Consider the following 25,190-nt stretch of genomic DNA (forward strand, 5'->3'; position numbering starts at 1 on the left):
AACATCAAATATATATAAGACTAAATACCTACTAGGAGTATAATAATGATCCCAAAAATAACTAGGTGACCCGATAGGTGTGTCCAACAACAATCACAAAAATAAACTTTGATGAATTATTAAAATTTTGGTAAAAGATGCAAGTAATCCCAACTTGATGAGGCCAAAAATCATAGAGCTCATAGAATAAGATAGGGCATCCATGTCCCAATGTTTGTTTTGATGTCCAAATCCACAAATTACATGAAAATAACCAATAGTTACTTTAAGAACGTCAAAAGTTCATGCCTCAACAATGTGCATCCAAACAGGATAATAAAATAAAATATAAAATAAATAGGAAATATACATGTTCATAACAAACCAAACAATTAATAGATCTCAACAAAAACACAATTAATACCTTGTAACAAATACATTATTATCTCATGTCATACATATTACATCAATTTGAATTGTAAAATTTGATACATCAGGTGGCCCTGTAATTGTTCAATTGTTTTTTAAGATAGTTGCCCAATTGTTAATATAATAATACACTTAAAAAAACCTTTTGAAGTAAAACTATTTCCTATAACTTGTTATAGGGAGTGAGAGATTGAGAAATTTTTCTTTTAAAAACAAATAGTTTAGGCTTAATTATATTTTTTGTCTTAATTTTTTTTAATTTTACTTCTATTTTTTAAATATTTTTTTAGTATTTCTGTCTTATACTTTTTTATTAACAATTTTATTGATGATATAATATTCATGTTAGTAGTAATTTTTCATACCATCAAAGGATTTGATAAGACAACCACAATCCCGTGTAATTTGTTTGGTAAATTGTGTTTTTAATCACTTATAAATTTTTATGACATTACCAATTAATTCAAAGAAATGAGATATTAAAAACATAATTTACTAAAGAAAAGTACAAGTAGATGTCCCCTTCAAACTTCTTAATTACATAATAAGTTACATGATTATTAAACCTGACTAGTTATGTCATTAATTAATGTTAATAGTAACTAGAACTATTAACATAAAAAAATTATAGGGACCAAAAATGTTTGAAAAAATTATTTAAAGATTACAAGTGAAATTTACAAAAAAGTTTATCACTGAAAATATAATTAACCCAATAATTTATAATATTTAGCAAAACAAAAATATTACAATCTTTTACAAATAAGTTTAAAATATTTAAGTTTCTACAAATTACAATTATCCTATACACATTTGCATACTTTAAAAATATTCTATATATGATTTTCCTTTATCAATATTATTAAAAATTAAAATAATAAAATAATAAAATTAGTATCAATTTATTCATTTTTTTATTTATTTTTTTAGGTTCTTTTAAAAGAAAATTATTTTATGAGCACAATACCTAATTTTTCATGAGAGCAAAATTTATTTTATCACGCATATACAAATAAAAAAGAATCGGAAATCTTGTGGGGGCAACACCAATACATGTGCATCCGCCATTGGTTATAGTACTTACCACATGGATAAAGGTGAAACTGACATTAATTTTCTCTTGATTAGTACTCTAATTTATCAGAGAATTATTTTTAGCATGTCATATTATTATTAAATATATTATTATTAAATGATTTGTAATTAATGATGTGATATGTTATTAGTCTATCATATATAATCAGTTAATGAATATTCACTAACAATAAGTACTAAAATTAAATATAAAAAATATGACATACTAACATAAAATAAAAATTATAATTTAGGTAATCAAGATTACCAATTTTATATGTTTATAAACGTCCACACATAATACATGTATACACGTACGTATATATAGATGTGTGTATATATACACACATCAATATATTATTATACATTATTAATAACTTGACATAAGATATGAATTTTATTGATCCAACCATTGAATTATATTTACATATTACTAAAATCATTTGTATCAAATTTTGTTATAATTCCACAACAATTCAATGGTGAGTTTTAAAAAAATATTATTCAATTAAAAGTTATAAAATAATGTAATAGTTATTAAAGTTATACCGGTGTAATTTGATCTTCTCTATATATATAAGTTTAAATATCTTTTTAATCTTTTAAATTTAGATAATTATTTTTTTAATCCTTCAAAATAAAATATATTTATATTAGTCTCTCGAATTTTCAAAAAATTACTTTTAGTTCATCTCTTTCTTTGGGTTAATGGTGTTATAATCTATGGTGATTTTTCATCATAGAAAATGTTTTTTTAATTTAATTTTTTAAAATAATCTATGACAGTTTAAAATTTTCAAAATATGTATAAAAAATCATCAAAGTTTCACACCCATGTTTTTACTTTTTCTTTTTCAAAACTGCCAAAATATGTAAAAAAAAAAAAAAAAGGCCACTAAATCATACTATGAGTCAAATGTTTTGGCAGTTTAAAATTATCAAAAATCATTTTTTATAAGATTGAATTAAAAATAAATAAATTTTGGTGGTTAACAATCGTCACAAATTATGAAACCATGAATTTAATAAATAAAGAGAGACTAAAAGTAATTTTTAAAAAATTGATGAACTAAAATGAATAATTGTCTAAATTTAAAGAAGTAAAAATATATTTAACTATATATATTATTGAAAATATATATAAAGAGCCTGGAAGGTCATGCCTGCCTCGTAAAATGATGAGGTTTTTTGGGTCACTTTGAGTTTCAAATTTGGCTCTGTTGCTTCACTCTTCATAAAGAAATATTGGTGGGAGAATCCTTCAGTCTTTACTAGCCACCAGCCATCTCTAAAAGAATGTCTAAGGACCCCAGCCCCCATCTTTTTTAAGTTTCTCTATTAAAGGGCAAACGCATCTTCATTGCATGTCTGGCCGAAGTTACCCACCATGTAAAGTACCAACAAATAAAATTTCATAAGCATGTGATCAAATCCAAACTACTCAAGCCTCAAAATGTGATAGTTGCATATCACATTTCACATGGTTAGTCGGCAGAACTTGTAGAATAAATAAATAAATATTTAAATATGTTTTTTATATTTAAAAAATAAGTTATTTTATATGATTACTTAAATCTTTTTGCTTAAGTAGTTGATTTTTTATATAGTATTTATGATCGCCGGCGGAGTGCATGGCGAAGGAGAGAACGAAAACGCCGTTGTGTTTGGTTGGGAGGGAGTTATGGGAATGGTGTTAAACGGATGGAGATGGAGGGTAGCAGTGGACCCAGGATTCCCATTCAAGGTGTTAATGGAGGAATTGTGGGGCCATGCAGGCCAAGTTCAGTTTGAATGAACTGGACTTGGTTTTTGGTTTTCTCAACTCTTGTTGTGGGCTCCATTCTCAATTTCATCCTCTTGTTCTTCTTTTTGTTCCACACTACCCTGGATCTTCTTCCACATGAGAGCGAGCGAGCAACTGTGATGCGGCAGCTCCTCCACGACAGACGCATGGAGAACCCTAGCAGTTAAGATGGAGAATTATATTTTTTTAATAATACAAAAATAATGTGACACTGTTGGGTTGGTTATTATAAATTGACCAGGTGACACTCAATTCATCAAGTTATCACTCTATACAAACGTTATCACTTTTTAAGTATGCGACTAACAACACCTATTAAATTAAATCATACAAAAATGTTTTTAAATAATAAATTAAAAACATATATTTTTCAGATATAAAAAATATATTTAAGCTATAAATAAATTACTCGATACTTGTGATAATACTCGATCTAAAGCGATGTACCTAGTGGTCGATCGAATGCATATCTTATTTTATTCCATTAAACTCAATTGATCAAATAAATGAAAAAAGAGAAAAAGTCTATATCTACTAGTTATATAGCGAAGCATTAATTATGTTAACATCACAACATTATCACATGAGATAAAATAAGATTTAATTTTATCTTGAAATTAGCTAGGTCTGTCTTATTTATAATATCTAATTAGAGAAATTAAATGTATGGACTTAATTTAATCACTATAAAAAAGGGTCATAAGGTTCTACGGAACCAACTTCTATTCTAACCCTACTTTCGACATGAATTTTTTATTCTTCTACCTCTAACTTACGTTGGAGTGTCTCCGTTGATGAATAATCAAGGCACTACAATATTACGAGTATCCCATATTTTATTTGGCTGGACCAGAAAGTATCAAAGTAATTCAAGATAATTTTTAACTTGGTAACAAACTAACACGTAAATAAACATTAGCAATTATTTGTATTGATTTCTAAATCTGCAATTTTTGCATTAAAGATAATTTATCAATAAAGGAAATCTTAATCAAATAATAACATAATTTAAAAAGGAAATTAGATTTAACATTTTTAATAAAAAGCAATCGTGAGTAGCTAATATGGAGTAAATTCCCATCTTGATCCTTTGAAATTGTGAAAAGTTATCACAATAGTTTCTGAATTTAGAAAAATACCAAGAAATTCATGAAATTGAATTCTATTAGTCAAGTTAGTCTATATTGTTATTCACCCACTAACTTTGTTAGTAAATGTGTGATGAATAATTTTTACATGTAAGAGTTTGTAGGCTTTAATATTATACGCCACTCGTAAGGTGACCAGTAGAGTGGTCATAAAGGTAGTATTTGGATCTGCAATAAATCATGTTGAGGGATGTGAGTGATATAGATAAGATTTGTCCCTCCTACATAGAAAAAATTATATCTATGGGTCTTTCAATAGTGAGACGCTTTATGTGCGTGACCATGTGGAAATGAGTTAATATCAGATATTGGATTCGTTTGTATTTTTACGTCCACTCAAATATCGAGAAATCGATGATCAAACTCAACAAGGATGACACTTTTATGTGTCATGTTCATTCAAGCCATTTGGATGAAGGGACAGAAACTACATGGTGGAAATGATTGTGGTAAGGTTAAAATTGAATCATCAATTTTCTCATGGTTGGTTGGTAGCAATAAATTACTAGTTGTCAATCACTACCTATAATATTATAGTGATAATTTTATTGTACGTCTAGTGGGTGGAAACCTATAGGGTCACATGCTTAGAGACATTAATTTGAGCATATTAATGAATTAAATGTGATTTAATTTAGTTCATAATTAATTAATAAATTATGATTTAATTAATTAATGACATATTTATTTAAATAAGATGTGTTGACTCAAAAGATATTTACATCTTAAAATGAATAAGAACCATTAATTATTTTTATTATATGTAAACAAATACAAAGGTTAAAAGTTACATTTTATGCGAAATAAGTGTCTGATGTTTCATATCTAATGTTTTTATCAGAACATGGCTTAAAGAACGTGCATCCAATGTTTTTAATAGTAGATAGATGGAGTAATTATCTAATATAACATTTGAGATGACATTTAAGACCTCATTTAATGTTTTGTGTCTGAGATTTTCTTTACATAAACATTCTCTCAAGATCTGTCAAATCCTTTGAAGAATAAATAAAGTCAAGGTCTAAAATTCCTCAAATGCCATTAGAAGAAGAACTCTGCTACATAAGACTTGACCTGCTGTAACACAAAGAAGTGACTACCTATTGCAGTTCTCAAGCACGCAAGCGTTGAAGAGTAGACTCTTTACATGAGGAAAGGATGTGCATTCAATGCTAAATTTAAATGCTCTCAATGACCATATTCATCAGATGAAGATCAAGTGAAGATATATACTCGTTGTGAGACGACAAATACTTAAAGACGAGGCCTATATAAGCCAGAGGCTTTGAAGAGTGAAAATGATAATCTTGGGCCAAAAACATTCATTATTCTTTCTACAAAAATCCTTCTGTAAATCCTTGTAAAGTTAGAAAAAGCTCTCAAAATACTTTGAACATATTGAAAGAAAAAGACTAAACATTGATTTGTATATCTGTCTGTAAGATGATTCTAGACTTAGTCTCTGAGCAAACTTCAACCACAAATCAATTCTAATGTGTATAGAGACAACAGTGACTTAGTAGGACAAAGACTACTGGGTGTTAATCAAGTTTGGGGTAGAGCTTGATTTGTAAAACCAGAAGTGATCATGACACAACACTTGTAACTTGTGAAAATTTAGTGGAATTTAGTGTTTTGCCAACAACTGGATGTACTCTCAGTGGAAGAGACAACCAATATAAATTTTGTGCATGATATTTTATTGCTTTCCTTTTGCCTATAACTGACCTAGGGTTTGAATTGTGTTTTTAGGCTTTTGAAAACATTTTGTGCTTTATGTATTTATTTTTGCATCTCTTGAGTGTTTTTTTTCAAAATATCTAGTATTTGTTTTATAAATTTTTCTTTTCAAACGAAAATCTTATAAATATATATATATAATGAAATAAGATAATTATCAGTATATCTAATCGAATGATATTTAATAAGATAAACAAGATTTGATAAGATAAAATATAATTAAGATTTAGATAAGATCACTTTCTTATATATATGAGAGATGGAATTGATGAAACCCTAGCAGTAATCACTCTCAAGTCCATCATCATCAAGCTGGAAATCTTCATCACCAGTCAAATCATCCTTACCCTTCGACACCATCTTGTCAAAAGGAATAAGTGTGAGGAGTGTTCCATTTTAGGTTAAAAAGTCAAGAATAGATTGTTCAGTCATAAGACAAAACAAGACCCTCCAATACTTTGAATTGATGCAAATAGTTACAAAGTTGAAAGTTTCATTTTATATTCCATCATACGGATGCCATACGGATGCATTGTCACTGTGTTTGATCGTTCAAACAAAAGCAAACAAATGTTAAGCTTTGGGACGCATTTAAGACTTCATTGATACTCTGTGTGTGTCTGGGATTAGTTTTGCAGAGAATGTCTTCAAAAATTCTTCCTACTATTGGCCAAGGAAGTAAGAGAATAATCAAGAATTTCAAGAATGACATTTCTTCCTCTTAAAAGATGTGCATGCTACACCTATTGTGGACAATACCTTTTTTGAGCAAAAGTGTTTTGACCTCTGCTAAAGTGTGACTCAAGAAAGTTAAAAAGAGTGGTGTTTCAACATGGTGCATTTAATGCACCAACATATACATTTTCATATGTAAGATTTAAAAACAACGAAGAGAAGATCGTTTAGAGACAACAAACACTTTATGAAGATTGACTATAAATACGAGAAGCTTTAAAGAGAAGAAGTTATAAACCTACAAACTAATATTTGAAAATTATTTTTCCCTCACTTTCAAGCTGCCTTTCTTTTTAAAGACATTAAGGCACTACAACAAGCAAATCAACATCAACAAATCTATTGATTTGTTTAGAGCCACTAGTGGATTGGTAGAACCAAGAATATTAGGTGTGTTTTAAGCTTGAGGATAAGCTTTGTTGTAAAAAGTGGCAAGGAAGAATACTTGTAACTTTGTTGAAGTTTGTAGAACTTGATGGATTTGTCAAAAACTAGGCATAGTCTCCATGATAACCAATATAGAATTCTTTATGTCTAATCTTGTCTCTCTTGTTTTTAATTGGCTAAGGGTTTAAATTTGATTTTGCTTTTAAAAAGAAATTTTGCAAAATTTGTTGATATCATCTGATTAGATCTATTTGTGAAAATCTTGTTTTCTCCCTAGCTTTATCAAACGATAGCTTTTGTGTTTGAAAAAAATTTATGAAAAAACTTAAAATCATAATTCAACCTCCTTTCTTGTGATATTTGTTTTTACAGAGATGATTGAGGCTTAGTCATTTCTCATTTCTACTTATTTTCACCTCTTATAAGATAAGTTCATGCCAAAAAAATGGGTTAAATTGGGTTGAACTCATTTTAGTATTGAGTTAGAAGTCTCCTCCCAACCTAACTTTAATGAGTTGTGGATTAGCCAGGTTGACCCATCAAAATTTTAAAACTATAAAAAAAAAATTGAACCATGCTAAGATAAATATAATGTCACAAATATAAAGATGATATTATACTAAATTTCTTTGGCACAAATGGTTTCTAGAACTTATCATCAAGAGTTAAATAAATGAGATACAAAATAACATGAGATCCATAATAGTCCATAAAATAATATTTAACCAAACAATTCATAAAAACAGAGAAAAATAATCCACCTAGATGGGTCAACTTAGTCTAACCCGCCTTTGAACTATCGAGTTGGTAAGTCATGTGATTGAAGGGTTGAGTCATATAACCCAACCCAATTTAATGAATTAAATGAGTTAATGGTTGAGATCAATCCATTTCGACATCCTTACTTGTTTCAACCAAAGTTTTGCCCTAAGAGTTTGGTCCCAAGGACTTGCTCTAGTTGATGCAATCATTGTGATATGTCTAGGATTGACTTGAGACTTTATCTCTTGGCTAAGTTGCCTTAGCCATAAATTTAAAAAGAAAAATGAACCTTATGGAATCAAGCTGAGACTAGGGAGACTATATTTGACTTGTCATTAGTGTTGATAAAATAGCATGTGGGTTACTATTGGTCCCAACCAAATTGATATTGGTCCCTATCACCATTCAAAAAAATCCAAATTTATCCTTATCCACAATACACAATGAAATCACATTTCCCTTGCATTAGGGGAATGCAAAAACTATTGATCAATAGAATCGAGATTTTGTTGTATTTGCACAACAAAATTATGATTCCATTGTGCATTGTGATTTATGGAAAAATTGTACAACGAAATCATATTTTCATAGTATTTTTTTATTAATTATAATAAAGTTACCTTTTTTTAAGTAATCAAATTAATTGTGATATAATTATCCTTTTTAATAATACTCAACATATTTTTTTAATTAAAATTAAATTAATTGGATACAAGTTACTACTTATAAAGGTAATCAAATTAATTATTATGAGAATTACCTTTATTAATAATAACTAAATCAATTTATGATATTAATTTGATTACAGTTAAAAAGAGTAATTTATGTCATTATTAATTTAAATTTATATAAAAATGTAATTTATATGATAATTAATTTGATTATTGTTAAAAAAGGTAATATGTGTCATCATTAATATAATTTGTATCAAAATTAATTCAAGTAAAAAAAGTAATTTATTTTTATGATTGATTTTTTGTGAGAAAATACCTTACTGGAATCATGATTTTGTTGTATTAGGGGAGTGTGAAATAAAAAAAAAAAAAAAAAACCATGATTCTGTTATACAAAAAGGCGCAACAAAATTCTGATTACGTTATTTTTATAAGAACAAGAAAAAAAATACCTTCATCGTAAAGAGAGGGGAGAAAGGAAAAAAAAAAAAAAATGAATGGATGAATGAAGAAAAGGAGGAAAAAAAGATAAAAGAAATGAAGAAAGAAAAGGAGGAAAGAGTGGTGGAAGGGAGAAAGGTAGAGTCAAATGTTGAAAGTGTATTTTGGTAATTGCATTTCATAGGTAAGAATCAGTAGTAGCACCCACATAGGATTACCTCAGCTAGTCGAGTGGGCCATGTTATCGGTCCAAAGGACCCAATATTGACATCGACCGTAAATCAGTTATGGAATATCCCAATTGAATTAAAGACTAGAAACTCGGCCATGATATGAGCCCACTACTCTTCCATGTCATTTCTATCCTTGTTTTTTTTTTTATAATTATTTCTGTTTTTCTTTCTTATCACATTACATGTCGCATCTATTATGTACTTTTTCTCTTTATATTTTCTCTTTTTATTTCAATTTCTCTGTGTTCTTCCACCCTATTTTAGGGTGTAGGTTTGGTAGTTTCCATTTAATTTACCCAGATGTAGTACCGGTTTTAGAGATGAGGAAAGGAAAAGTGCTTATAGCGCTAAGCGGTAGTTAAGAGAAGCAACATGCACGTACACAAAGCTGTGTTTAAATGTTTTGAGGCCTAAGAAAAAATTTATAGATAGATCCTACTTTGATATAGCTCATCAATTTATGTTTTATTTTTCTAATATTTTAGACCACAATTTGTTGATGAAAGTTTAATAATCCAGAAATTTCAACTTTAATTTAGGAAAAAAATGTGAAGATTACTAATATTGAATTGATGCTCATTAAAGCTTTAATTCGTTTCAAACTCATACAATATTTTTTTAATTCATTCTCTTTTTAAAGTGTTCAATTATTGAATTTTATATAAAAAATCCAAAGTGCTATCATATTTTTTTCAAATAAGTTGAGAATAAAAGAAATAAACTAGTCTGATATGAATACAAAATAATCAAAACTAAAATAATCTTTAACTCAATGTGTGATCTTATCAAAATGTTTTTCTTATAGATCATATTGTTTTTATGAAATTTAACCTTTTTGTTCATTTCGATGTCATTTTTTTAAATTCAAAACAAACATAAACTAATTTTTCCTATGACTTTCTAAATTAGTAAAATTGTTAATCTACAACAATATCCATGTAAAAACATATTCTAAAATTTTATAAGTTTCGTAACAAATTAACTACAAATAATATAATAAAATTTACTGTCTAATAAATTAAAAAAAAAAGTCTGTTCAATATAATATAAAAAAAACGAAGAACTTCATCCTGAGCCTAAGACTATTGTCTTAATTTTAATTTATGGGGGAAAATACTTACTCATAATCTTCAACAAGATTTGTTTGTCATTGTTTTTAGTGAAGACAATTTCATACCCATATCATTGTAAAAAAAATAAAATTAATTGCCTTATGCTAGCCACGGCTCTGCAAGTACATGTGCACACAATCTTGTTCCAACATCATTAAAGGCAACCAAGTTCTTCATTTCTCTTTGCTTTATTGACGACAAATTAGAGACATCAATAAAAGAAATCAATAAAACAATAACGGCAATGTAGCAGTGGGACAACAAGGACTACACCAAACTACCATACGTACCCAACCTTCATCAACACATTAAGGATATTGTTGAGTCGTTTTCCAAAGCACACGAGACGTGTCTCAGTTTGTCGTCAAGATGGAAATTAAGACCACAATATATGACACTAGAGGTGTCTCACCTTTGCACTAATACATAAACACACGTGTTAAGAAGTGTAGTTAAATAAGATGTAAGAGTTTTGTCTTTAATTCTTAGGGATAAAAAAAATATACAAACACATGCATATATATATAACATTACATGATCCACCACTAAGAACCTCAACAGATAAATACAAAGCATGGCTTGCATGTGGCTCAAGAATGCCCGTGGTGGCAGTGGGAAGAAGCCGCCGACGGACGTCCCACGTGGCCACTTGGCGGTGATCGTGGGAGAAGCAAAGAGAAGGTTTGTGATAAGGGCTGATTACCTTAACCATCCACTGCTTCAACAACTACTAGACCAATTATATGAAGGTTATGGCTTCAACAAGAGTGGTCCTCTGGCTATACCTTGTGATGAGTTCCTTTTTGAAGATATTATTCAGACCCTGAGAGATGGAACATCCTCTAGCCATGTGCCTCTCAAGAAGCTAGACTTCGGCTTTTCCAAGGACTCTATGCCCTTACTTCAGGGCCTTGAAAGCAAAAGGAGGAGCAGCAACTAAATGCATTCATTAAGCATATTATTTATTACTACAGCAGTCTCTCTTTCATTTCCCTCAATTGCTTAGGTTCAAGATTGTCCATGAGTAGTTCTAAACAACCATGTTAGATTCACAAATGCCTTATTGTTAGTTGAGTTATTTATATTTATTTATCTAAGATTTCTTCACACTTTTTCATAAAAGAAAATTAGATAAATTGAGTCTCAAGAGCTCACCGGAGAAGTTTCACAACTTAAAGAATACTTATAAAAGGTACTTATACATTGCTTACCAATAAAGTCTTCATTGGAACCAAAATTGTTTATATAGATTTTTGAGAATAGTCTTTATCAATTACACCAACCTCTGTTAGCAACTTTCCCACGTAAGTACTAAAATGTTATGATGCCCGTGTTCATATCATTTTTGTTTGTTTTTCCTAAAACAAATATGATCTGTGTGATCTTTGATGATGAATAAATACAACTTAATTATGGTTCGATATAGTAGAATTAATGAAGTCTTTAAGCTGAAAATGGAAACAGTGAAAACCCACAAGGGCCCAAAGATGTTTTGGGATTGGAACCGAAATCAGTAATTAATCAACAGTTGACTCCACACTCCAGAGGACAGATAGTTGTAGCAAAAATTGATTGCCAACCAATAATAATGAAAAATGGGCATTTTTCAAAATTGGCGAAATTATTGTATTATTTTCGTACTAAATACCTAAAATTTAATGAATCAACAATATTTAAGACTCGTGTTCTGTACATATGTTTTGTTGTGATCCACAATTATTATTTATATCGAACAATAAATATATTTTAATATTGTTACCCACCACGAAATAGATTATGACGTGATATAATATGATTATGCAAATAACAACTCCATAGTATGAATCACAATATTCAAAGCCACCTACAAGAGCCTACTGTATGGCCGGGAGATGATTGTCCTCGAGCTAAATTCAACGATTTGAAACACATACTTGCCAAAGTCCGACCCAAAGTAAAAGTTTGTAACAACACTTAATAAAAGAAGAATCTTGCAACTATACTCTTCAAGCTTTTGATGTTCGGTAATATCCGAGAATATTAGAAAGCTAACGAGTAGATTGATGGAATGTGTTATGAACACAGAACCAACACCAAGAACAGAGCAACATAAGGAAGAAGAAGAAGCAGGGGCAAAAAGGAGAATCATCAGACCAAGGTACCTGGATGACTATACACCCAAATTACAGCAGCCACGTCAGCAAGGATTCTAGAAAATTGCCGTTAGAAAAGCTGTACCTCGTCCCCAAGGCAATCACGCAGTGCATTTCTCAATTTCTCAATTCCTCCAAGGCTCAGAAGAAGGCAAAATCTGTTAGAATTAAATTCTAGAATGATCATAGATAGCTTATAAATAGAAGAATGTAATTCAACAGATAAGCAGAAAATAATACAAACTATTTCCCTTCTCCCTTTTGTTGCTCTGGAGGCCCTAGACCTCGAATTCTAGGAACTTTGTGCTTGATCATAACAGAATGCTGTTAAAATAATATATCAAACCACCATTACTGTGAAATGGGGTTGTAAATATGGGTGTGCTTATATCGCAGGGTAAATGAATCCAATAAATGGATCGAGTCTGAATGAAAATTTGTTGTGACAATATTAAACTTCATTTCTCATAGTCTTGGACTCTTGGATTCCTCTGCAGACAAAAATGTGAAAATTTAGCAAACTCCAAATGTTTTCAACAACGCCACAGGAGGACAACCAACAAAAAGCTTCCTTAGCAGCTCTACCGCGTACTTGAAGTGTTGCATTGGTGAAGAGCTCAATGAGAGCGTGTTCAAGCTCCAGTTTTCCAGAAACCTACAAGTAAACTACCACGGAGAACAGTATAAGAATATCCGTGCTGTAGAACAATGTTGATTGGCAAATGAGTTGTCACCCCACCTGAAGAACTGACAAAGGATTTGATCGTTGCATTTCCAGTACCATGTGGGAGAAATGCCCAACGGGAAAACCTGAAATCAACTATGAGTTCCAACCTAAACACGTTGAAATTTGAGAATTGCATTATTCAACATTGACCTGTCAAAACAGCACAGCCAGCTGCTGCAGCTTCTGAGATATTGTGGCCAGACCAACCAGGGAGTAATGAACCCCCAATCACAGTTATTGGCATTAATGTGTACAAGAGTCTTAATTCACCTGCCAAAGAAGATGGATGACAGTAAATGTCATGGATGATATCCCTAATAAGCCTAATAATTCCATCCGCCTAGGTACCCTTTACCCAATAATTAGTAATAGCCTTGAAAGGATAGTTCCATGGATGATAACAATCAACATGAAATTGCAAATTTGCAAATAAAACTAAGAAGGTTAGGATACTTCACCAATCCTCCCATGAGTAAACCTGAGTTAAAATGATCTTGATAACTATAAAAGAATGACAAGTGATGATGAAGATGGTGAATTGTAGCAAAGAATGAGGAGCAAACTCAACAGCTCTAGAAATCCATGGTCTCCATTCTCAGTAGAAGTGGATTTTCAGGTATGATAGCATTTCATGTCAGTGAAAAGAAAAGAAGTTGTACCCAAAGTGTCCACCACATAAATATTAGCTCGTGGCTTAAACTTCTCATATTGAGACCTCAAAACTACATTTTGCCCTTCTTTCTCCAATTTCTGCACTATATCAAATAAAATCACCATGAATTTCAGAATAGTAGAAAAGAAGTGTTAAAAATAAGAAGAGTAATGTTTAAATGAGCATCATTTATGTTGTATGAGCATATTCATACACAATGATTTAGGTAGTGTTTAACCCTCTTTTGACAAGGCAAGGCAAACAAACTTAGAAAATCTCTTAAAAATAAAAAAAGTAACATTTTTTAATGAACAAAACCACAATAAACATTAACAAGTGTTTGGTCTGGACTCTGGAGGAAGGGACTAATACCCCACAAAGTAGCAAACTACGATTTGAATTTCTACTAAGAATGGCACCAACATTTAGAATCTGTTAGAAACTGGATCAGAACACCCTCAACTGAGCCAAATTTTTCTGTAGTATTCTTCAATTAATTCTGGTACCAATAGATAGCAGTACAAGAATAGCAGACGTACAGAAATGAAAGTCAAAATTTCAGGGCCAAAAAGCTTCACAAAACATAAAATAAACAATGTGGGACCAAATGATCGAGCTATAATTTCCACCAAGAAAACATTACTCCGTATAATTTCAATTAAAGTTCTAAGTTTTCTATCCAAAATAAAATTGTGTAAGCTTCCTATGTTACAAAATGAACATATAAGCATCAGCAACATTCAAGAGAGTAAAAAGATCAATGTAAGAAACGAAGGATTCTTTAGCTTCCGAATCCATAGAGGGTCCTTGTATAAACCACGTCTATTTACAAAATAGCTTAAAAATAAGACTTTCATGCATGAAATATTTCATTAATTATATATATATATATATATATATTGCATTCTTCAAACAAATTTTCTTATGATTTTGGCAAAGATATATTTATTTCCTTAAATTTGTTGAAAAATCCACTGTACTTTTTATGTATTTTTGTACAAATTTTGTTTATAAAATAACTTGATTTGACTTGCTGATTTTTCATAAGAACAATTTAAACAAATTCTCAATTTTTTTATTTAGTAGTAGACAAGGTATACAATCGTTAAAAAGTTGAAGAGTATAATTAATAAACAAATAAAAAGATATTCTCATATCACAAAAAAAAATTAATATTTGAATAATATCATTAAATGTTTAAAATTATTCCTAAGAAATGATATTATAAACTTAATTACTTTGGCCCCTCCAAAAAATTTGGTCAGGCTCCACCACTGAACTACCCTTGAGTGCTGCACATGCAATATGCTACATTAACCATTCAATTCCCCCTCTGTCGTTTCCTAATTTAGACCTTATTAATAGGTGGTTTCCTAACAGTACCAGACTCTGCCTCAAGTAAGAATTGCCCCGGGCCTCCTATGAAAGATACTCAGAGGAAACCAAAATCATGTTTGAAAGGATATGGGGAAAAAAGCTTACTTTGGCAACCTCTCGTCCTTGCTGTGGATGCTGAGGGACAATAATAGTCATTGTATTAGGTTGCTGCTGCATAAGGGCAATGTGAACACCTAATAAATATAACTGCAGAGAAAGCAATCAAATATAAACATATTATAGGATAGAGAAAATAATATGAGTATCAAAACAAGGACGGTAGCAAACTAATTCCACCTAAATGTAATTTAGTCTTCAAACTAATAAGTAGGACAATCAGTAAAAGACAGAAGAAACATAGATTCTAACACTAGAAAGTTTTTAAGAAATATCAATTCCATGAATTTAAAATCACACAAAAGGAGGCCAAAACAATAACATAGCATGTTTCTTGTTAGTGCTAATTTATGGAAGGAAAAGGAAAGCAGAATTTGCTACATTACGGAATAAAAAAAATTGTAACTCAAGGTCAGAGTTGATAAAAACATAACAAAACTTGTGCAAACAAAAAATGTTAATATCTGTACTCTGACACAAAATGTTCAACAATGGCATAATAGGAACTCGTGTACAAAGCGGAAGTTTCTATTGATAGGAAAAAGCTAAATTAATAAAGCGCCAAAAACTCGTTTAGAGAGATTAATGTATGAAATTTCAACTTACCAGAGGTTCAGGAGCACCGACCATTTCCTGAGTAAACTGAATAGTCCACATATGCTTTCTGGATGAATGTCTCTGCCTGCCACAAGTTTGCCGCTCCAGGGTTGGTATGAAATGTATGTCAAAGGGGGAGTGATGATCACAAGCAAAAAACTGAATGGTTGTTGATTCATAGATTCCCAATTGTTTCCTGAAATTTTCCAATCCATCTGCCAAATAGACTCTTTCTTTGTGGCGCCTGACCTGTATTTTGTAGATTGCTCCATTATATCTTAGATGAACGAACTCTAGATACTGTGGTGCCCATTGTGTATGGTAGAACGCTGGAACAGGGATGATGTTCTGCCAAAAAATAGATAAATGTAAATACATCTATATGGAACGGTAATACCGATAAAAATATTGCAAAATAAGAGGATAATCAAACATTACTTTGTTCGTTGCTAAAGGCAGCGATAAACTGTAAGATCAAAGGCGGCTTGATAATGACAGATTTTATCTGCAATCATAGAAAGATTATAATTTTAGTAGTTTAAGTGTTGATATTGAAGGAAAGGAGCAAAAAAAATTGTGTTGTAAAGAGCAGAATAGGAACGAATTACCTCATTTGATCCCGTTGAAGATGTGCTCTTCATTTTCTTAATGGTGTAAAACTGGAGTTTGCACTAATAAAAGTGAAACAGAGTTTGTAGGGGAAAATAAGTTGTAGTATTTTGTAGAGTGTAATGTTTAATGTATACCTATTCCCAATGCTATCACTGATGGTTGATTTGATAATTCATTTCAGTTTAGTACTGTTGTTAAGAAGTGGAATAAATAGTGGTAAAGTGAATAGGTGGGAAGTAATTGAAGAATTTTTGTTAAAATCAGAAGGTCCAGTTTTCTTTGGATACTAGCCCAATTTCTAGAATTCTTGATATCGTGGGGAGTTGAAGATCCAGTTTTATTTTCAGTTTGCATATGACCTAGTGAATATGATATGATATTTTTTAATCATACCATAAGGGAAGTACATATACACCAATTTTTTTTAAAAAAATAATGTAATCCTGCATGACTGTATTTTTTTAACACTTTTTTTTGTAAAATAAGGATGATGTTGTTTTGAGCCAACCGATCATATGTACCATAATTTGATATATCGCAGGATTCTGATAAGTTTACTTTTTTCATAATCACAGAAAAGTCAAATGTAACTTTGATAAATATTGTTGAAAAAATAATTAGCATATAAGGAACAGTATGACATAATAGGAAATTTGAGCCTCAGACGAACATGGATGTCATTTTTATTTTGTCAATAATAACTCATTCATTGCACACAAACATTATGACCAAAACACACACATAGAAGAGTATTATAAGTTTATAACATAAATTAGAACACGATAACATTGAGCAGGAACAACAATTGCAACAACAATAATACTGATTAAGCAGAAATAAGGTAAATAGTATAGATATATCTGACCCATGTCACAAAGGTTCCAGCAGAGTGCCATCTGCACACGAAACGCACCAAAACGCGTCAAAATGACAATCCATAAACTCAATCGTAAATAACAGAGATCTAATGTTAAATAGAAAGAATAAAAAAGAACGTACGCCAAACGGAGCATTAGAGGAGCGCATCTCTTCTTAGCCAGGCGTATAACCCCAATCACATAAATAAACCAACAATCAACCTAAAAAACAAATCAACACTTTTAACTGTTGAACATCGCAACACATGCAACGGTTAGGAAAAAAAATTTGGTTCGTGACAGAGGGAAAGGCGTTAACTTTATTGAGTCTTGCTTTCATGATTATTTATTTCTGGGATGAGCATCGCAACACATGCAAGGGTCACGAAAAGGTTTCTGGTTCGAGACAGAGGGAAAGGCGTTAACTTTGTCGGGTTTGGTTTTGGGGAACAAAGTGTGGCTGTGGTGGCTAAGGCAGAGATGGAGAAGAAGAAGAGGTGAGAGAGAGAAAAGGAAGAAGAAGAAACACAAACAAAAGACAGGGGAGCATGAAAGGTTCAGGTGTGGCTGTTGGGAAATAAAACAAAACAGAACAAAGCAAAACATGTGTCAATTTTTTAAACACTACTATGAGGTAAGAAGACAACTTCTATTATGATTTCAGACGTGAATCCTTTATCTTTTTAAATACTTTTATTTAAATGTGTTTTAAAACTTGTAATTAATTCCAAATTCTTATTCCTTTAATTATTAATATATATATATATATATATATATGGGATAGAAAATGTGACGGATCACTCAAGTTATTTCAAGTATAATGTATAATAAATATACAAGTCCTTTAATATTAGAGAGAAATGGGATAAACATTAATTTAAATGACACATGTGGACGGACTCATTCAATTAACAGATTCAGTTAATTTAAATGAACATTAATTTAAATGACACAACTATTTTAAATTATTTATTAAAAAGATTCAACAGAAGAAGTATCATTATCGAACAAAAAATATATATTAAAATATGATACTTTAAAAATTTAAAATATTAAAATAAATTTTTAAAACTTAATTACTAAAATGAATCATATGAATAATAAAAAATGACATTAAATCTTTTTTTAAGGTCCTCCAAAATCTTAATTGAATATTCCCCGTAAGTCCGATCGGACCTACCGCTCTAGACGGGGTTTATAACTACGCAAAAACATAAACAACAAACATAATAATCACTCTTCCAGAACTCAAGACTGACTCTCCTGTTCGGAAACTCTTTCTTCTATCAACCTCACTCTTCGGGATAGATGAATGGAAGAACACTCTTGAGAGCCGTCATCCCCAAACCACAACAACACCACCACCATTGTCGCGGTTTCTCAACGTACGACCTAGGAACGTGCATTGCCACCCTCCAATCATGTGCTCACAACGCAAACCTCTCCAAAGGCAAGGAACTTCACACCCACTTGCTCAAAAACGCGTTCTTCGGATCCCCCCTCGCCATCACCAGCCTCATCAACATGTACTCCAAGTGCTCCCTCATCGACCATTCCCTCAGAGTCTTCAACTTCCCCACCCATCACAACAAAAACGTCTTTGCCTACAACGCGCTCATCGCTGGCTTCCTTGCAAACGCGCTTCCCCAACGCGCCCTTGCTCTGTATAACCAAATGAGGCATCTGGGTATTGCTCCTGACAAGTTCACTTTCCCGTGTGTCATCAGAGCCTGTGGTGATGATGATGATGGTTTCGTGGTTACGAAGATTCATGGCTTGATGTTTAAGGTTGGCTTGGAATTGGATGTGTTTGTTGGCAGTGCGCTGGTAAATACTTACCTGAAATTCAGGTTTGTGGGGGAGGCGTACCGGGTGTTTGAGGAATTGCCTGTGAGAGATGTGGTGCTTTGGAATGCCATGGTTAATGGGTTTGCGCAGATTGGGAGGTTTGAGGAGGCTCTTGGGGTGTTTAGGAGGATGGGGGGAAACGGGGTGGTTCCTTGTAGATACACAGTTACTGGGGTTTTGTCGATATTTTCTGTGATGGGGGATTTTGACAATGGACGAGCTGTTCATGGGTTTGTGACAAAAATGGGTTATGAATCCGGAGTTGTTGTTTCAAATGCACTGATTGATATGTATGGGAAATGTAAATGTGTTGGTGATGCGTTGAGTGTGTTCGAGATGATGGACGAGATAGATATTTTTTCGTGGAACTCGATCATGTCGGTTCATGAACGGTGCGGTGATCATTATGGAACTTTGAGGCTTTTTGATAGAATGATGGGGAGCAGCAGGGTTCAGCCTGATTTGGTTACTGTTACAACAGTACTTCCGGCTTGTACTCATCTAGCAGCGTTGATGCATGGTAGAGAGATACATGGGTATATGGTTGTAAATGGGTTGGCAAAGGAAGAAAGTCACGATGTTTTTGATGATGTTCTATTGAACAATGCTTTGATGGACATGTATGCAAAATGTGGGAACATGAGAGATGCGCGAATGGTTTTTGTTAATATGAGAGAGAAGGATGTGGCATCATGGAACATCATGATCACTGGTTATGGAATGCATGGTTATGGTGGTGAGGCGTTGGATATTTTTTCTCGTATGTGTCAGGCTCAAATGGTACCTAATGAAATCAGTTTTGTTGGATTGCTATCTGCATGCAGCCATGCTGGCATGGTGAAAGAGGGGCTTGGGTTTCTCTCAGAAATGGAGTCAAAATATGGTGTTTCTCCATCCATTGAACACTACACCTGTGTGATTGACATGCTTTGCCGTGCAGGGCAGCTGATGGAGGCTTATGATTTAGTTCTGACAATGCCGTTTAAGGCTGATCCCGTAGGATGGAGGTCTTTGCTAGCAGCCTGCCGTCTCCACAACGACACAGACTTGGCTGAGGTTGCTGCTAGTAAAGTGATTGAACTTGAGCCAGACCATTGTGGAAATTATGTGTTAATGTCAAATGTTTATGGAGTTGTTGGTCGATATGAGGAAGTATTGGAGTGGAGGTATACAATGAAGCAACAAAATGTGAAGAAGAGACCAGGCTGCAGTTGGATTGAACTTGTGAATGGTGTGCATGTTTTTATAACAGGTGATAGGACACATCCCCAAACTGAATATATTTATGCAGGCTTAAATTCATTGACAGCAGTTCTGCAAGAGCATGGCTACGTCCCCTTTATCTAGCATTTGGTCTGCAAAGAAAGTTAGGCATGGGTTCATGACGACTTATGTTGTTGGGATGGATATGTGTTGAAAGGTAGATCAATAAAGCCTTGGCCATTCAATCTTGCATTTCAGATGAAGCAACCTTTAATACCATCCCTATAAAATGCAGAAATTTAGGAGATATTACTTGTGGAGGACTAATTTTAATGGTCTCTCAATGTTACACCTTATTGAGATTTAGGGTTTCAATGTGTAGTTGAATGCACTATGCAGCAGTCACAGCTGAAGAGACAACAGAATGGCAGGTCAAGCCTTCAACAGAGGGAGGCCTCTGTCAGAATCAAGACGAAGAAGCCTCAGATGTTTCATTGTGATACGGAGCTGGCTGAAGGAAACATGTCTGAGAGAGCCTTGAATTAGTTAGTTAGTACAGTTTTTGTTTTTTTTTTCTGTTGAGAAAAGCTGTTAGGATTGGTTGTTAGTAACAACTTTATATAGCCAATTCAGTTCTTCCCCTAGAACTAACTTTTCTCTTAGTACAAGAACCAGGAAAACCTTGCAAGAGAAAAGGTTTTGAGAAGTTTTTATTGAAGATCAAGGATACAGAGAAGCATGTTTTACAAGTAATGGAATGAATTACCTCAGGAACTGAATTGGCTATATTAAGCTGTTACTAACAACCAATCCTAACAGCTTTTCTCAACAGAAAACTGTACTAACTAACTAAACTGTACTAATCAACTAATTCAAGGCTCTCTCAGACACGTTTCCTTCAGCCACTGCAGTTGCTCCGTATCACATTGAACAATGATGATTCTGGGGATAATTTGAGTGATACGACAACCCCTTAGGTAAACTGCAACCTCTCTCTTTCTTTTACTATGCAGTATTTATTTATTTTTCTAAATTTTCTTTTGTGTGAATGGTGCCATTGGCAGAGAGGAAAAAAGAAAAAGATTAGGATTTCTCTCCAATTGAACAACTTGATTAATGATGATAGAATTTCTCTTCAATCATATGAGCCAAAGTTATAAATTGTAGTGCAAAAATTTGCAAAAATTTAGCCTTTAATGTTTGCTTAGAAATGCAACTAGTTTGTTCCAATTTTGAATGGAAAGCTTAGTGACCAACTTTACAATGCATACATAGAACATAAATATCAGAGAAGAGAGCAGAGTGTTACCTAACAAAGGGTGACACATGATAACTCACAACTCATTTTCGAAATGGAAGTCTTGATGTTTGGTTGGAGAAAGTTTTAGTCCAAATAGGTGTTAGACTTTTGGCAAGTGTACCAATTGTCGTTGTAGGTTACACATTTATAAAAGAGTTCGTCTCCACATAGTGATTCTGCTGATTTGCTAGAGGCTGAGCTTGCAGATAGTGATTCTATACATCCTGGCTCGACTTAATATTGATCATGCTAATTCATAGGGATAGAAGTATCCAAAGGTTCTCTTGCTTGGGCCAGGTTTTGCTCGTCAATCTTGAAGTGCACTTGAAGTGCAAGGCTCAATCTTGACCGTTGATAATGAGAAAACTATCTGCGTCAACTCTTATCGTCATCTCCAAATTATAGGGGACATTAATGCAACAGTTCCCTTCTCTGTTTACTTGGTCAAATGCTTGTCTTTCTGCAATGGTTTAGGATTTTCACATTTCAAACTGTTACCTAAGGGAAACACTTGTCATTTTTTCATTTCTAACTCCCTTTCTAGGTTACCAACTGGTTCTGCAGATACATCATTTGCACCAGTTCTGTGGCTGTTGTGTCTTGAGTGCACACATTTTGTCTCCACCATCACCTCTGACTGCCATGTGGCATTCAGTCTCTTATTTATTGGTGTTTCCTCACCTTGTTGGATCAGCTGAAGGTAGGTGAATATGTGAAGACAGCACCAGGCTGTCTTTGGTTCCTTCAACTGTGGATCTATGTACCAATATTTCTGGGAGCATCCTCTTTCTGCCATTGAAGTTTCTATCCCAGAGAACCCGTCTTTTTATGGCCATATCTGTTCCAATTTCTTGCCTCTTCCATTTTTCCAATATCATCAGTACTTGCATCATGTGGATTAGCCTTGCAAAGTATTCTTTTGACAGAGGTTTACTGTAATGGTAGAAGTTCAACATAAATTCACAATTACTGCACTGGTGGAGGAGCCTGGATGTGTCCTGTTTACCTTGAGGAACCATTTGTGGGTTCCACAAAATGCTAATCCTCTAAGGCCATTGTTGTCAGGCTCAACAGCTGGTATGAGATTGCCCTTCCCTCTCCTTATCCTCTCTATTTTCCTCCTCACAGCTGACACTCTTTTCATTAGGAAGATAAAAGAAGATTCACTTAATATAAACTCAAGAATTCATGTTACACTTTGATCTAACATGCTTCTGGTTATACATGCGATGACGGGGAAGATATACATTCTTATGGTTACCCTTCTCTTGTTTACCAGCTTCAAATGGAAATCCACGCCTTCCAGATTCTTTGCATTATATTGATCCTTCAGGACGACCAAATGCATACCAGAGGGTGAGAAATGATTCTTGGTGTAAATTCAAAACTTTATTTGCAATTGATCCATAGTTGATTTGCTATGAATGCTTTTTCTAGGCAATTGTCGAGGTTGGGGAAGTGTTACTGTTGTATGATTCAGACAAACGATTTCCTACTTGGGGATTTGGAGCACGACCAATTGATGGTCCTGTTTCCCATTGTTTCAACTTGAACGGAAGTAGTCATTACTGTGAAGTAGAACTGCTATGTCTTATTTAGCTCATATTATCATATTGAAACAGTTCTTTATTAGTTAGAAGTTGCTGTCTGTTGTAGGTGGAAGGGATCCAAGGAATTATGATGGCTTACACAAGTGCCCTGCTTAATGTATCTCTTGCAGGACCTACACTTTTTGGACCGGTCATAAGCACTGCTGCACTGATTGCCAGCCAATCTGTAGCAAATGGTGGAAGAAAGTACTTTGTTTTATTAATAATCACAGTAAGTTAACATATTTAGCAATGTTCGATATCATATTTAGCTCTGAAAGTAAATTGTAATTTTGCCTCATTGAACGTAGTTCATAAGTTTATTGTAGCTAAATGGTTCTTTGGTTGTTTGTCATTTATGTTTCTCTGTAGTTTGCCTTAATGCATCCATAATTCCATACTATGCATAGTAAGCATGGTGCTTTATATTTTGTCTTACATGTAACAAAAAATCACCTATCCTTCTGACTCCTAAGAATTTTACAAAGAGTTTTCAATCCCCTTGTTTTTCCACTGCTGCTGAGTTTTAATTGGTATGCTCAAAAGGATGGAGTAGTGACAGATCTCCAAGAAACAAAAGATGCTATTGTTAAAGCATCTGACCTGCCATTATCAATCCTTATTGTTGGGGTAGGAGGAGCTGATTTCAAAGAAATGGAGGTAATAAATCCAACTTGTATACTGTTTGCACGTAGACTTGTGATTATTAGCTGTCTAAGGCGATGAGCTGTGCGTGTGGCTGGTATACTGCCCCATAAGGCCTTTTGTAATTTTGTCGTCCAATTTCTTGTCTCTTAGGTTTTGGATGCAGACAAGGGAGAGAGGCTAGAAAGTTCATATGGACGCGTTGCTTCACGTGATATAGTCCAATTTATTCCATTTCGGGAGGTTCAAAGTAAGTATCAATTTAAAATATTAGAATTGAGATAGTGATGAGGATTTCAGCACTTTGCATGAAATCACATTACCATCGTTGTACCAAGAAAGAAAAACTAAGTACTTCTTTGAGAGAATGAAGTTTTGGCGAATGATGCCTAACATATCAAATACTTGCAAACTTCTTTCTCTTGCAGGTGGACTTTCAGTTGTTCAAGCATTTCTAGCAGAATTACCGGCTCAATTTTTAACTTACGTGAGGAGCAGAAATATCCAGCCGAACCTCTAGACATGTAAAAACTGTACATAAAGTTTTCTATTCCATTGATCATTGTGCAATTTGGAGGTCCTTTTCAGTTTTTCAATCAACGAATTCGGCTAAAGAGCTGAGGAACTGTTGCTTTGTGCTAATAAACGGCTCATGAAAGGTTCGCCCTCGAGCTGTCTTATCCAAAGGATATGTTTGATCGAGCCTTATGATTGACATTTCCTTTTCTTTTTTGTGCACGTGTCCTTTTGGGTTTTCCTAAATGATTGGTTTTGGTTTGTCTGAAAATAGTAACACTACAGATTGAAATCAATGATTTCTTCCAAATGAGGACAAATCTTAGTCCTTATGTCTACACTTTATGATATGATTTTAATGGAGATCCAATAATTTGGGGATGTCTTTAGATAGCATTACATATGTATCCAAAAAGAACTTCAGCACCGCTGAAGTCTATTATTTTTTTAGTTCTTTAATCATTATACCCATTTTGTCTTATGGCTGTTAAGGCTCATTT

General features: G+C 32.9%; 3 protein-coding genes across 38 annotated transcripts; 2 read left to right on the forward strand and 1 right to left on the reverse strand.

The window, feature by feature from the left end:
• Positions 1-10,931: 10,931 nt before the first annotated feature.
• On the forward strand, positions 10,932-11,672 carry LOC100777611 (auxin-induced protein X15). Its single transcript, XM_014765558.3, has one exon. It carries the CDS (start codon positions 11,093-11,095, stop codon positions 11,456-11,458), a length of 366 nt encoding a protein of 121 aa, XP_014621044.1. The 5' UTR covers positions 10,932-11,092; the 3' UTR covers positions 11,459-11,672.
• A 616-nt stretch (positions 11,673-12,288) lies between these two features.
• LOC100777469 (probable 3-deoxy-D-manno-octulosonic acid transferase, mitochondrial) lies at positions 12,289-18,226 on the reverse strand. 27 transcript variants are annotated; one of them, XR_005887846.1, is made up of 12 exons: positions 17,909-18,226; positions 17,732-17,811; positions 16,729-17,628; positions 16,559-16,625; positions 16,130-16,468; positions 15,512-15,613; positions 14,037-14,127; positions 13,528-13,647; positions 13,390-13,460; positions 13,236-13,316; positions 12,895-13,141; positions 12,289-12,808 (listed from the first exon to the last, which is right to left on the reverse strand). XR_005887846.1 is itself a non-coding variant. In XM_026125021.2 (12 exons), the coding sequence occupies exons 6-12, from the start codon at positions 16,178-16,180 to the stop codon at positions 13,102-13,104; spliced, it is 549 nt and encodes a 182-aa protein (XP_025980806.1). In that variant the 5' UTR covers positions 16,181-16,468; positions 16,559-16,625; positions 16,729-16,791; positions 17,598-17,628; positions 17,732-17,811; positions 17,909-18,223; the 3' UTR covers positions 12,289-13,101. The 27 variants fall into 27 exon arrangements, 13 of the variants coding, with proteins under 13 accessions (XP_025980806.1, XP_040864064.1, XP_040864063.1 ...); XM_026125021.2 differs by having other exon boundaries at positions 12,289-13,141; positions 13,243-13,316; positions 16,729-16,791; positions 17,598-17,628; positions 17,909-18,223; XR_005887844.1 differs by having other exon boundaries at positions 13,243-13,305; positions 16,559-17,628; positions 17,909-18,222.
• A 563-nt stretch (positions 18,227-18,789) lies between these two features.
• Positions 18,790-25,071, forward strand: LOC100778693 (protein BONZAI 1). Of its 10 annotated transcripts, XM_003541395.5 has the most exons (8): positions 20,792-21,617; positions 22,867-23,017; positions 23,220-23,296; positions 23,378-23,515; positions 23,597-23,761; positions 24,076-24,189; positions 24,328-24,424; positions 24,603-25,071. In XM_003541395.5, the coding sequence occupies exons 2-8, from the start codon at positions 22,879-22,881 to the stop codon at positions 24,692-24,694; spliced, it is 822 nt and encodes a 273-aa protein (XP_003541443.1). In that variant the 5' UTR covers positions 20,792-21,617; positions 22,867-22,878; the 3' UTR covers positions 24,695-25,071. The 10 variants fall into 10 exon arrangements, with proteins under 10 accessions (XP_040864068.1, XP_040864071.1, XP_040864070.1 ...); XM_041008134.1 differs by lacking the exons at positions 23,378-23,515; positions 24,328-24,424; positions 24,603-25,071 and having other exon boundaries at positions 18,790-21,617; positions 22,886-23,017; positions 23,661-23,761; positions 24,076-24,112; XM_041008137.1 differs by lacking the exons at positions 23,378-23,515; positions 24,328-24,424; positions 24,603-25,071 and having other exon boundaries at positions 18,790-21,617; positions 22,889-23,017; positions 23,661-23,761; positions 24,076-24,112.
• The last annotated feature ends 119 nt before the right edge of the window (positions 25,072-25,190 follow it).

This window comes from Glycine max, chromosome 13, assembly GCF_000004515.6.
Source record: "Glycine max cultivar Williams 82 chromosome 13, Glycine_max_v4.0, whole genome shotgun sequence".
Taxonomy (NCBI): domain Eukaryota; kingdom Viridiplantae; phylum Streptophyta; class Magnoliopsida; order Fabales; family Fabaceae; genus Glycine; species Glycine max.